The 13,958-nt window shown below is 38.6% G+C and overlaps 2 protein-coding genes across 3 annotated transcripts in view; one reads left to right on the top strand and one right to left on the bottom strand.

Moving 5' to 3' along the window:
- TFEC (transcription factor EC) overlaps positions 1-13,958 on the top strand; it is a 663,356-nt gene that overhangs the window by 152,602 nt on the left and 496,796 nt on the right. The window lies entirely within an intron of this gene.
- CAV2 (caveolin 2) lies at positions 186-7,420 on the bottom strand. The gene is made up of 3 exons (XM_081243540.1): positions 7,117-7,420; positions 6,593-6,780; positions 186-2,162 (listed from the first exon to the last, which is right to left on the bottom strand). Exons 1-3 carry the CDS (start codon positions 7,264-7,266, stop codon positions 2,012-2,014), a joined length of 489 nt encoding a protein of 162 aa, XP_081099666.1. The 5' UTR covers positions 7,267-7,420; the 3' UTR covers positions 186-2,011.

Below are 13,958 nucleotides of genomic sequence, written 5' to 3'. Positions count from 1 at the left end.
TCAATCTTTGAAATAAAATAGTTAATGGCAAATCTCAATAAAAAGTTATTTTGAAAATGATCAATGTTATTCAAAATAAGGAAATCATATTTTCTACTTTTTGCAAGTTAATAGGTTTTGTTATATGACTGTGTATATATTTTGGCTTTAAAACTTGCCAATAACTAGAAGATAGAAGCTCATGATTTATTTAAATAGATATTTTATTAATCAAATACATTTGCCCAATCAACATATCCAAATATTTTTAAAAAACATCTTAAATACAAGGTATAAAGTCATGAGACTTATTGACCTTTTTAACTAACTATATAGTAACATCTATATAGTCAAATGAGTAGTAATGCTTGAAGTTAATGATCATGAGAGTGTTTTCTAAGGATGAATGGCCTAAGGCAGCTTTGAAAAATCTCTTTTGTAGCTACCTTCAAAAGGATATGAGTTTCAAAAAAAAAAAAAAGGATATGAGTTTCATAATCTGATCATTCATTTGCTTTGGTCCCCAATAGTATTCCAGTTCAATCATCGTGTATATTCACCAACCTTAGAATTTGGGAAAATAAAATTAATCTTCATTGAATGAGGAGTTGTCCTCTATGAAGATATTCAAAGGAATGTTAATCCAAGTTCTAATAGTAATTCTGAAATTTGAGCATTTATACACTTTTAAGATATGCAAATTATAGTTAACCACTCACATCAGAGACATCTTTTGTACATGCCTATCATTTTGCAATAGAGATTTTTAAAACAACAGTGACTCATAACACTGACATAGGACTCTACAGTTCAAAAATAATAAGAATAATTTTATACTGTGTAACAAGACTCATACTAGATAACATCTTGAAAGTTTGCAGCTGTTAGTTTTTAATTTATATATACGTAGCTCAGTAGCATGGACCCAGTAAATTGACAACTCTCCTGAAATTAGTACATGAATTACTGTAGTTGAAATTGTACTTAAGTTTTAGAAATAGCCTTTATTTTAAAATGTTATTAAATAGCAGCAATATTACTTGAAGGTAAAGCGAAACGTTAATAGGAATGCAGAATACAGGTTTAATTTCTAATTACAAGACAGAAAGCATCTCCTAGATGAAATATCAGTTGGGTTTGTATTAAGATCACAGCCAGATAAACGTCAGCCATAAAACACTTCAGGATTTTGCTTGGAAAAGTTAGAAAGAAAAGCCTTGTATATCTCTCTTTTCCATTCTATTACCAAAGAAGATGCATATGCTTATGTAATCAAGACAGTGCAATCTCTCCAGTGAAGTTCCTTGTGGAAGATACATTTACTCCTATATATTAGCTCAACAAGATAACAAATATAATGAGTTCTTTAAAGCAATCTGATTAGAGTAACATTTACAATAAGTACAAAATATACAGTAAATTGAAACATCTTGTTAAATATGCCTGTAGGTTAACTATGCCCTATTTAAAGGAACATATTTTCATGAATCTATTTTTACATTTGTTTTATCATATTTGAGAGCCCCTATCATCACTGTATGCTTTTGTTACTGTAATTTCTAGAATCTTTGTATTATCTTATCTCTCAGTATCCCCATGACTTTACCTGCAAAGGTAATTTAAAAAGTATTACTTCCAAAGTAAAAGGAAAATAAGAAATTCCATATTTTTATGAGCAGTTGTACACAAAACTACTGTAGTGTTTGAGAGAAATGTCCCTTGATCATTATAGATTCATCATTACAAAATGTATACTTACATACTAAAGCAAGAACTGTCTGCCTTCAAAATTAAGTGTTGCCAACCTACTGAATAATTCTGGTTATAAAGTTAGATATGAAATCCTTGGCTTTTAATATAGAAAAGCATTATTTGAAAAGATCTGAAAATAAACATTTCTACATGTGGTTGCCCATCTTAATAGCTTTCTTAATTTGAACATTTGGAGAATTAACAGAACAGTAGTGCCTTTATGTTATAACAACAAAGAAGTATTACAGTATCCAAATCTCTGGACCTGGGGTCCAAGTATTCAGTCATGGCTCAGTTGCAGGCTGACAGAAGAGAAGCTGCGTCCTATGCTCCTACACAATGGGGCAATGACAGCATCTGTCACGCTCTTCCATATTGTCTGCACTGAAGGCAGGACCATTAGGCAGGTCTTTACAAAAGGCATTATAATCCTGGAATGGAGGAAGAGAGATGTGTAAAAATTATTAGTGTTACCAAATAAGGCCACTGACTATTGCACATGCATGAAAAGATATATCTATGGCCCAGTTCACCTAAGCCGGATTGAGCATTTGAAACAAATGAACAGTGACCCACATCATGATAAGATGCACAGAACATATGTTGCTTAAAAAAAATAAACAAGAATGTACATGATAAACACCAATATTCTTTCTATTGGTAGCAGGCAATCTAAAATAGTAAAGCAAAAAATAAAGAAAATAGTAAATTTATTTACCTGATCTCTGCCCCTAAACATTAACCTGCCTAAATCTTCATATGTCTCTGAGGTTCTACTTCCTGGTAGCTTTTCCTGTTGTCTCATCCCACTTCCTCCCTGTTGGACCAGGCTGGGTTGGATACCCCTTTTTTGTGCATCTAAAGTACTGAAACAAACTTCTTAATCCTCAAATTTACCAAAAGATATCATAATGGATGCTTACCACTTATATTTCTGTCTTTCCTATTAGAATGTAAGCTTTTTAAGTTAGGACATCCTTTACCCTTAGTAAATATTTGAGCTGAAGTGAATTTAGCATTCTCATATGCTTTATATTATTAATTTTCCATAGTAATTACACACACTGAAAAGGGTTGTGTAGTACAGTTAAAAGAGCCCTTCAATTATGTCAGAACTCTTAGACAAGAAAAACTAGAGTATCCTGAATTTATTTTTTCTTTATGCCTTTTCTTAAGATAACCACATATTTTCATATTCCTCAGGCTGGTTAATTTTTTCTGTAGTCCTCTGAATAATGTTCTTTGTCATAGTAATGCTTTTTGGGCACAAAAGTATTTGTGAACTCTCAGGCATTGCTGGAGGGCTTCAATAGAATTTTTATTATTACTCGGGTGGGCACAAAGAAGTAAGGTTGATTTTCTTGGTTTACTATTAAAATGTGACTTAAATAAAGGTCTGTTGTATTTAGCCCAAAGTAAAGAGAAGATCAGGCATTTGAGTGATTGAGATATTTTTAGAATACTGAATTATTCATATTGACTGCCTGCATAGATTATATTTATCTTGTGTTTTGTTCCAAGTGCTAAAGACTTGAAGCAATTTTTTAAAGAAAAGTACTAGGTGTTTCAGAACTAAATAGTTGAACAGAAACCTGAATGATGGCAACTTTTGACTTCTTATCCCATTATGTTTCTCACTTGATATGTGGCCTTGGGCAAATCACTACGAATTAAAGTAAGAATAGGAAATCTTATAGACCGGCTATCAGGATTAACACTTATTATGCATCCCTGACAGGTCGATATGATGCTGTCATTATAATGAATAATAAATAGAACTATTTTGAAGTCAGAATATATAATGAAAACAATTACGAAAAAATAATCTCAATTTGACTTAAGTTTAGTTTGGAAAGCTTCCTAACCAAATTCACTTCCCTCAGAATATAATGCACTTTCCATTCTTTCTTAGGCTGAGAAATTTTCTTTCCCCTAACTCCTTAGATCTCCATGTCCTAAGAGGGAATTAAACACAGGACAAAAGTGCAGCAAAGTGCAATTGCCCACATTTGAGGACTCAGTTCATAGGATGTGGTGAACTCATTTTAATTTTATTTTCTTCAAGTTGCTGTTCTCTCACTTTGGATCAGAGGATCCAGTGATCCACTGACAACAAACTTAAATTGTGTTCTCAACATCCCAGTTAGTTTCCTTTCTGAAACTCCAGGCAATTTGGAGTGACCCAAAACTTGGTTGGGGCTCTATGTGACCAACCAAATATTGCTTAAATAAATCTTATAATTAGGAAGAGTATATATTTATCCATTGGATAATAAATCCATTAGAACTGGGACTTTTGTTTAGCTTTGTATTAACTATAGTGTCATAAGACTGCCTTGTCACAGCAATTTGCTATATTAAAGAGTCTTCTGGGAAATGAGACTGCTACTACTGGACTTCCATCAGTTGAACCATTTATTTGAATTGCATCCCAGCAAAAATAAAAGGTAGAGGGGTCCAAGCCACATTTCTTTGGTATGATCCACTTATGACCAATAACCTGTGGTTGCCAAATGGCATATACCTCAGTTTATGGTATGGACTCAAACCAATTCACCAGTCCCTAATGACCTGTACTTCTGGCCTAGGATCCAACATCACCAGACTGAGTTCTGAGTGTTTTGTTTTTGTTGTTTGTTTGTTTAAATAATCTAAAGTCAGATCCATTGTGACCATGCAGTATGGTTCAAAGAACTTATTACTGCATATTTTCATAGCTTTGATCACCAAGAAAAAAAGTTTACTCAAATGTGTTTGCTCTTCTATAAGGCCTCTCCTTGATCTGGTCTTATTGTGTCACTGGAATGTGATCCATTAATGATAAATCTATTTTATCATGGTATAAACTAACTTTTAAACATTTTTGTTTGAAGTTACTCCTCTACTTGCAATCACAGCTGCCTGATGACAAATGTATGACAGTTAAATATTAATGTCCCACATGAATGTAATTTGGAAAAATAAGCTGAAGTTAAATAATACATTTTCTGTGGCTGAAAAAGAAGTGGTTTGATGATTCATCTCTGCAAGCACTACACAAAAAACATCTCCCATTCTCAGGAGAGCCAGGTGGAGAGAAGCATCATTTGGTTAATTGTAGTTTTACTTATATCTCTGCACCATTTAGTAAATGGAAACCTTTTTGTTGTCAGTTATTCCACAAGTGCTTTAGGAAAGCCTAGCTTTGTTGACTGGCACTCCATGTTTCGAAATAGCTTCATAGCCAACATTTCACAATATGTTATGTGGTCACTCAGTTTTTCACATTTTGGAAAGTGAGAAAATGGACACAGAGTTTAGATGACTGGTTTTATTCAATTAGGAATCCAAAATTTTATGTGCTGACTTGGGCATCTTTAAAAAAAATGCATGTGCTAATGTCAAAATATAAGCTTAACTATACATCCTTTGTTGATCTGCTCATGTAAAAAGGCAAAGATTTTCATTCCTCTGTCAGTTTTTTGGCACTTTCAGTATAGTTTAGTTGTTTACAGTTTTTAGTGATCAAATTAAATTGATGTTTGTTGTTTATCCTTTACTTATTGGGTGAACTTCAATTTATCCTTTAAAAGCCTCTGTAGACCCTTTTCTTTTTAAAAGCCTTCCCTGTGCTTCCCTCCTCCACAGATCTAGCTGGGTTTTCCTCAGCAGCCACCTCTGTACCTAGCCAGTTGTCCTGATGTGCTGTGAATAAGCTGAAGGCAGATCTTGCATCTTATTCATTCTGGGCCCAGTGGCCAGCACAAACTAAGCACTCAATAAATTTTCTTGGTTGAACTAACTAGCTAGCTAACTGACTAAAGAAATTGATTCAGATGGTAAAGGGGAATGGAGAACAATTTCATAACTTCTAACAATGAATAAAACATGTATTAGGGTGTGGCAATACCATATAAAGTGATTAAGAAAGACATGGAGACATCTGGGGTTATACATTTCTGCAGGACTGCCCTAAAAGACAAGCTTGGCAATTGTTGCCATACAGGGGATAATCTGAATGTTCTTCCTCTCAGAATAAAGTGGACATTTTTTAAAACAACAATAACAAAACTTCTTGGTAAAATATGACATTTCCTTTTAAATTTTTTAACGCTTAGAAATGTTCTCTATAGCTTTATGATGCATTTTGTGTGTGAATAAAATTACTCAAAATGTCCCAAAATGTCCAACAGGTTTCTATATTTATTTTCCCTTTTACTAGATGCCACTCCTGTTGGTGCCTCATAGGTGAAAAAGTAACTTGGAAGCCTTCTCATTTCATTATCCTGCAGTTTGAGTTTCATTCATGTGTGCTGGGGGCCCCTTCACCTTAACTGCACACATCTTGCCTCTCCTCTGTTCTCATCCTTGCCATTTGTCAGTGACCGGATTGGAGCCGCCTCTCCATAACCAGGTCTGACATCCCTCTGCAATGATACTGTCACTGGCATTCTGCTCAGAGATCTCTTGTTTTACCCCAAGCACAGGTGGTGACTGAATAAAAGGTGATGAAAGAAATAAGAGCCCTGCCCAGAACCAAGGGCACAGGTCAAAACAGGGCCCTATGAGAGAGCAGCCTGTGGCTGGAAGCATGGCTTCCAGATCACCACCTCCACAGTCAGCTGGGCTTCAGCATTCGAAGGAAGATCACGCCCGTGGACAGAGGGACCTTCCTTCTTCTGTTTAAACTCCTAACCCAACCTACAATTCTAAAGAAAGCACACTACCCTTCAAGGCCTCCCAGTTCTGTTACTGAGTTCAGAGATGATGCGCCTTCTTTCGCCTGCAAGCCGGCCTGGGAGAAGGGGAGGGCAGGGGGCAGGTGGCAAAGAACATTCCTACGTTTCAGAAAGCCGGCCCACCCCAGTGTGCCCCTTCTCACCAGATGTGCAGACAGCTGAGGATGGCAAAGAGAATTCCCGCAGCGAAAGCCAAGGGGATGGCCAGGAACACCGTCAGGAACTTGTAGATCACGTATTTGCTGATTTCAAAGAGAGCGTGGCTGCAGATCCACACTTTGTCTAAAGAGTGCGTAGACACGGGCTCTGCAATCACATCCTCGAATCCCACCTGCGGAGACAAGACTCAGGGATCCTGAACTGTCGCCCAACCTGCCTCTCCAGGATCCAGGAGAGCTCGGGTGGGAGAAGCAAGAAAGAAAGACTTGGCTGTGGTGCCCCACCTTCTCTTAGGGTCACGGTGGGCGGACAGGAATTTGGCTAGGAATTCCTGGCTACTCAGGCGGCCCCACAGAGGGAATCCGGATCCCGTATCCTGCGGCGCTGACCCAGTGGCGAGGGTGGGAGTTGGGGTCGGAGCAAGTTAGAGGGGGCACCCCCACTCCCAGGCCTTGGCGGGGGCTTGGGTCAGCCTCAGGCCCAGGGTAGGGCCCGCCCCAGGCTTCACCTTGAGATGCGAGTTGAGCCGGTGGGGATCTCGGTCGCTGCCCGGATCCACGAACTTCTCGGGGTCGGCGTAATCTACGCTGCTGTGGCGGCTGTAGGAGTCCTCGTCCATGAAGAGCTGGACATCCGCCTTCTCAGTCTCCAGCCCCATCTCAGCGCTTGGTGCGCGGCAGCTGCAGCCCGGCTGGCGCAGCGCGGCTCCCGGCCCGCGCGGCTTCCCCTTCCCGTTGCGCTCGGCCCCGCCCCGCCTCGCTTCGCCTCTCCTCTCGCTGCGCGGCCCGGACTGCGGTAGCTTCCCGCTGCCGGCTTCTGCTCCGGGGCCCGCGCGGCCCGGGGCCCGCCCCTCGGCCCGGCCAGGGGGCGGGGGCCGAACGCAGCCCGCGAGATGGCTCCCTCCCCGCTCACCCCGCCGCCCGTCCCTGGTCGGGTCCCAGTCCGGCCCAGGCCAGGAGAGGGATCAGGGGGATGTCCAACCAGGCAGATCCCGGCCCTGCCCAGGTGGGCGAACCGTGTCTCGGGGATGAGGACCCGAATTCGGCCCACAGAGGGGCCGGAAGGCTTCTTGGGTCACATTGCACGACACCTAGAATTGGATGCGTAAGAGCCGGCAGGTTGACCCAGGGATAACGGACACACTGCAGCGAGGCAGCTTGGTGGTTAAGAGCGTGGGAGTATCGAATATGAAGGCCTGTCTTCACCTGCAGGCTCTACCGTTTACCTTGTGTGCTCCGGAGCGAGGTACGGAGCCTCTTGGAAGGCTCCTTATAAGGAGCTTCCTCCTTGTAAAATGGGAGCAGTGGTGCCTGCTTCACAGTGTTGTCCCGTGAGAATTAAATGAATTAATTCAAGCAAACCTCTTACGTGGTCCCTACACACAGGACGCTTCCAATCAACGTTGTTACTGCTGCACTATGAGATAAGGAGCCATAACACACCTGATTGCCAGGCAACCTTGCAAGTGCCAGGGGACCCCACAAGCGCATCAGCTCTTCAGCTATCCCAGTGCCCATAGAGTATGTGAGTCAGCTGGAGGCACCATGAGAATATGAAACTTGGTACATGAGCCTCCTGCCCCTATGGGTTTGCATCTTCAGACCGTAAGGGGAGGTCTGACTTTTTTTTCCACTCTCTAAATTATAACTTACTTTTCCTTTGGATCAGATCCTGTTGAAAGATTTCAGGTATCTCTAAGATGCAGTCACATCTTCAACTACCTTGTAGGAACCATGTAAACAAACCCCTATCATAAAGGGACACTGCAGTAGACGAACCAGCCTGTGAACTACTCACACAAACGCTTTCAGAAGGGAGGAGCTTGCATGTTCATAAAGGGTTTAAGGTCTGGTGGACTTACACATGGGGGAGGAAAAGCACCTAGTGAAAATTTGCTGAAAGCAAAATAATGAGTCCTAGACTTGAGGGGGTGCCTGCAGCTTGCTCAGAGCCTAAGGCATAGTAGGCACCCCATAGGTATTGCTGAATACAGGAACTCACTGAACATATCAAATCCCCTTGTGTGAACTAGACTTGAAGAATTACTTCTTCTGAAAGAAAAAGACTATTTTTGAAAAAATACGAATAAACAGCAGGATCCAAATTGGAAAAATGCTTTGGAGCCAAAACTCAATAGTCTAATAATTAAATAAAAATTTACCTACTGCTACTACTGTGTATATATGGCAGTGTTGTAACGCTGTAGAGTGTTAGCATAGTTGAATCTTATGCAAACTTTGCCCCTTCTCTCCCAGAAGTGGTTCTGCTTGCCCATTCCCTTATTTCTTATTTTCTTTCCCAATTTTATCTATGTTCAGTTAATTCCAAAGTGATGACTTAGACATTCTGCTTATTGCTTTTTCTGTATTTTTCTACTTCCTCCATTCACCAACGCACACTTGACTCTGAGAGTTGGGACTTTACTAGAGTTGTTGCCCAACAACTGTTTATCAAAGTGAATAGAAAACATTAATCCTTAAGGAAATCCGTTATATCAATTACCAGGAGATGGAAAAGAAGAGAGAGTTTACAGCTAAATAACATTTTGTACAAACTTATTTTCCTCAAACTTAAAATTCAAGTTTAAAGTTTAAGATTTCCAGATATTTCATCCAAAGAAGGAAGTCATTCCCATAGTGCTAGAGTGGGCTTAAGCAGTGGCTGAAAATCTGGCATTAGGGCTTCTTTCCTTATCCTTCTCTGTCCTCTTGCCACATTTACATTTCCAGTGGGATTAGTAAGATATTTGCAATACTTATCACAAGTAATTGACTCATTTTTTTCAGGTGGCAGGGAGAGGAGGCCAAAAGGAAGGTAAAATTAACATGGTTTTAATGGGATAGCTTATTTGTAAAATGGTAGGTATCTATGAAAAAGTGTCTCTAAAACCTAAGTTAAAAGAAACTCATCCAGACCCATCTAGATTTGTTGTATTTAATGTGCAGCTTAAAAGAGAACAATTCATTTGTCCATTTGTTTACAAATTTGTCTCTCCCCCCACCTTCCCCTTTGGTAACCATAAGTTTGTTTTCTATGTCTGTGGGTCTATTTCTGTTTTGTATTTATTTAAGTTCACTTGTATCTTTTTTTTTTCAGATTCCACATGTAAGTGATATTTGTCTTTGTCTGGCTTACTTCACTTAGTATTAGTCTCTAGGTCCATCCATGTTGCTGCAAATGGCATTATTTCATTCTTTTTTATAGTGAAGTAATATTCCATTGTATATATATATACCACATCTTCTTTATCTATACAACTATCAATGGACATTTAGGTTGCTTCCTTATCTTGGCTATTGTAAATAGTGCTGCAGTGAAGGTTCTTATTTTGATGAAATTCTTGTCCACTTCACCATTTTAATACATAAAATTTTTTGAGACGAGCTGTAACAATGATTTTGCTTATCCTATTAGTAAATGCTTAGAAAATCTTAGCTACTATTGTCCTCAAGGAGTTTAAACCAGAGTGATTACCACAGCAAGTAGTATCCTGTTTCCTCTAAGTGGGAGATCTACCAGAAAAGGGGGAAGAAAGGAGGTGGGCAGGAGCTAAATAGCTGAGCACTCTCTAGGATCTTCCATTCCACAGAATAACTCTCCAGTAAGCTCTCTTTAATTTTTTAAAATTGCCCTATAACCCAAGGAACTAAAAAATTTCATAACAAATCCCATACCGGTGCATTTATTTTCTGCACTGGTACAAGAGGGCTGATTTTCCAATGGTTATTAATATATTTGAAGAATAACAACTTGATAATATATTAGTATTTTTGAGTAGGATAGTTTATAACCATTTTGTTCTTCACCTTTCTCAGCATAGTGTCTAAGAAAGAAAGTTATATTTCTGGTTCCTTGAAAATTATATGTGAATACTTTCATGCATAAAAATATCTATTTTTCTCTTCAGTTTTTTTATTTTTTCCAGATCACATATGTATATATATATTTTCCCTCTGTATGCTTACATACAACTTTAGGCAGGTTGTGTTCAAACGACCTTTGTGAAAACTGGTTGTTAATGAAAATAATGACTTCTTGATTTCACTATTATGTTTTAATCATATTTAAAGCATTTGGATTAGGCAGGGTTTCTCAGCTTCAACACTATTCATATATGGACCAGACAATTCTGTGTTGTAGGGACTGTCCTGTGCATTGCAGGATGTTTAGCAGCATCCCTGGCCTCTACCCTCTAGACGCCAGTAGTACTCACCAGTCGTGACAAACAAAAATATTTCCAGACATTGCCAAATGTCCCCTGGAGGCCAAAATCACCTTTTCCCTCCTTTCCTGGGGTGAGAACCATTGGATAAGATACTGCTGAAACAGTTCTTCATGTGAATGGGAATATATAAGCTCCAGCTGTCCATTTACAAACCCATGCTTAAATCTCAGAATTGTAATACCAATTTGTCAGTAACTCCAGGGATTTTTAAAATTAACCTTATGGATACTTGTTTGCCCTGTAAAAATTTCAGAACTTATTATCATCAGTTAAATTACAGATTTTCAATATAATGCTGGTATTATTTGAGGGATGTACATATACCTCATTAAGAGACCAGAAAGAAACAACTGCTAGGCCCTATCTACCTTGCAGCCTCCTACATTTTCCTTACAAAGGCCAGGGCTGTTTGAATGATTATAGCTGGAAAAATGAGGTTTGGGGACTTCTTGATTCCATCTTAAGGCTGTGAAATTTAGTAGTTTTTGACACTCTTCAGCAACTGAATAGCTCTTGCAAGCTTTAGGTGACCTTAACTGAGAAGTTCATGGATTTGTTGGTGGAACAGCTAGATGGTTGCTTACCAAGTCCTTTAAGCATCCCTTCTCAGACTTCCTTGCTGGTAGCAAGGCAAAGCCTGAGAAATTTGGAAAGGCCTGCAGTATCTTGCATGAGCCATTCTCTTTGTGGATAGTGGCTTTGCATAAACTTCCTTCCATAACTTCCTGTCCCGTACTCCATCTTCAGTCATTTATCTTTTCATCTTCTCCCCCCTTCACCCCTACCCTCCAATTATCCCCTCCCCAGGGCTCCCACAAAAATGTTTAAGGGAACAGATAAAAAATGTCTGTTATTAAAGTTATTCAATAATTAACTTTTGTGGACTGGTGCCAGAGAGTTTTGTGGCATTTAATAAAAGCTTTTTCATTTTTTTTCTTACCTATCACTTGTCTCTGTTCACATTTTGGGTAAAATTAGCCTTTACCAGCAAATTCTGAGTGAACCAGCAAATTCTGAGTTTAGTATTAACGCACAGTAGCTAGTTTGTAATTGGTGCCAGCTTAATCTTCTGGCTGTTTCAAATAGTACCATCTCTGGCCATAACCTCTTTTCATACACAAGAATTTCCAGAATTAACTTTTGTTTGGGAATACTTAGCTATTAGAAATAGACGATGAAGAAGGTACACTCCTGAAAAGTCTATATTCATGACTAGAACTGATAAGATAGGTCATTCTATTCTCATTCAAAACAATGCATGACAATTAATTTTGGATTTTTTAAATCCTGTTTTCCATAAATAAAGGATGTTCCTGTTTAATCTTTTGAGCATCCCATTGATTTCTGGAGTACTGTATGTATAAATAAGACATCTCCCCAGGACTTTGGTATTTTATCTTTCCAGAACATGAAATAGGCACTAAGTGTTGGTAAGCACTAACTTTCAAATTAAACTCTTATTAAGCACAACTTCCTCTACATTCAAATGAGAACATATTTCTGCAAAGCTGCATAGTTAAATGTTTTTCAAATACCAACTGAAATGTGCACAATAAGAACTAGTTATCAAAACAAAAGATCAAGAGGTTGTTTTCTTAATTTGGGGTTTTATTTTGGACAAAAAAAATATTTTAGCTCAATTTGAAGCCTTTGTTTTCTCTAGTAATTCTAGTAATTCTTATTTTTGCAAATGTTATTCTACTTTCATTTAGAGTAAATGCCAACTTTTAAAAATGACACAGTTAATTTACATTAGTCAAAAGAAAAAAGTTTGGAAAGTTTTTTGTCTGCTTGTTTTGTTTGTTAGTTTTTGTTTTTAATAAATTTTAGTCTTATTGCATATTTCCAATAGAAGAATAAAGACAAAAACACAGAATGCCTTCTACCTGGTTCTTGTAAATTACTGCTTTGGTGTCTGTTAGGTGACCTTTAATTCTTGAGAGAGTCATCTGGGAGTCAAGAGCAAAGGGAGGGCTTCCCTGGTGGCGCAGTGGTTGCGAGTCTGCCGCTGATGCGGGGGACACGGGTTTGTGCCCCGGTCCAGGAAGATCCCACATGCCGCGGAGCGGCTGGGCCCATGGGCCATGGCCGCTGAGCCTGCGCGTCCGGAGCCTGTGCTCCGCGACAGGAGAGGCCACAACAGTGAGAGGCCTGCGTACCGAAAAAAAAAAAAAGAGCAAAGGGAATCCAACTGCATGGAGCACATGGAAGACCGGGAGGCTGCCAAGGGGCTGGGCAGAAGAATTTTTAGATTATGTTTTCCTATCAATAAATATCTGGGAAGAATTTTGTTTCCAGAGAGTTTACTAAAAGAATGTCTATTTTTGTTCCGTGGTTACATGAAACTGTAAGGCACATTTCTACACTACATAAAGACATGAAATAAATTAGTCAGTTCAGGTGTCTGTATCCATTCTTTCTGGGCCACTGAAGCCTAGTTAGACCCTCACTGCCTGCCAACTGCTTATTAACTTCCAGGTTCCTTGTTAGAATAGGGAGAGGATTGGATCCAAATGCAGATTTTAAAGTTACTTTATTAAATTCATTACCAGTAGGACTATTGACATTCTTGTATGTCTGAATAAGGTAATTCTTCTCTAGTTAAATAATTACTAAATGAATAAATGTATTATTTCAAAAGCAACTTTAGTAGATGTTTGCATTTTCTTAAAAAAAAAAGATAGGAATCCTTTGAAGCATTCAGAACATTCTCATCATGCTAACCTCAAGAGAAACAACAAACTTCATTGAAATATACACAGTTTCCTATAACATCTGTATTTATGTCACCATCTCACTTTTGGGATATGATAACAATTATTTACCAGATAGGTAGAGTGACTATTTTCCCCTTAATCATAGTAAGTGAATATAAAAATCTTGCTTCTCACTTATTATCAGTCTATATATATTCACATAATTACACATTTTACTAACAAGTATGCTTTTTTTCCTTTTTAAATAATATTATGGTCCTTGGAAGCTCTTGGATAAACAAGTCACTGAAAATAAACTTAGATAGTAAAACACTGTGGTCCTGAAAAACTGCACACTACTTTATTTGGAAATAGTAGAATTTGCAGAATGTTGCTGTAAAGGTCATGCTACTCAAATTACTTGGTTCT

Source organism: Mesoplodon bidens, assembly GCF_964165515.1.
Source record: "Mesoplodon bidens genome assembly, chromosome: 9".
NCBI classification, from domain to species: domain Eukaryota; kingdom Metazoa; phylum Chordata; class Mammalia; order Artiodactyla; family Ziphiidae; genus Mesoplodon; species Mesoplodon bidens.
This window is presented reverse-complemented; position numbering and strand designations above follow the sequence as displayed.

What these genes read in the sequence shown, in the direction of transcription:
- CAV2 (XM_081243540.1), bottom strand. Translation starts at nt 7,266, where the DNA reads ATGGGGCTGGAGACTGAGAAGGCGGATGTCCAGCTCTTCATGGACGAG. An exon ending in GGCTCAACTCGCATCTCAAG is followed by an intron (nt 6,781 to 7,116) that starts GTGAAGCCTGGG and finishes TTGTCTCCGCAG; the next exon opens with GTGGGATTCGAGGATGTGAT. An exon ending in CTCAGCTGTCTGCACATCTG is followed by an intron (nt 2,163 to 6,592) that starts GTGAGAAGGGGC and finishes CCTCCATTCCAG; the next exon opens with GATTATAATGCCTTTTGTAA.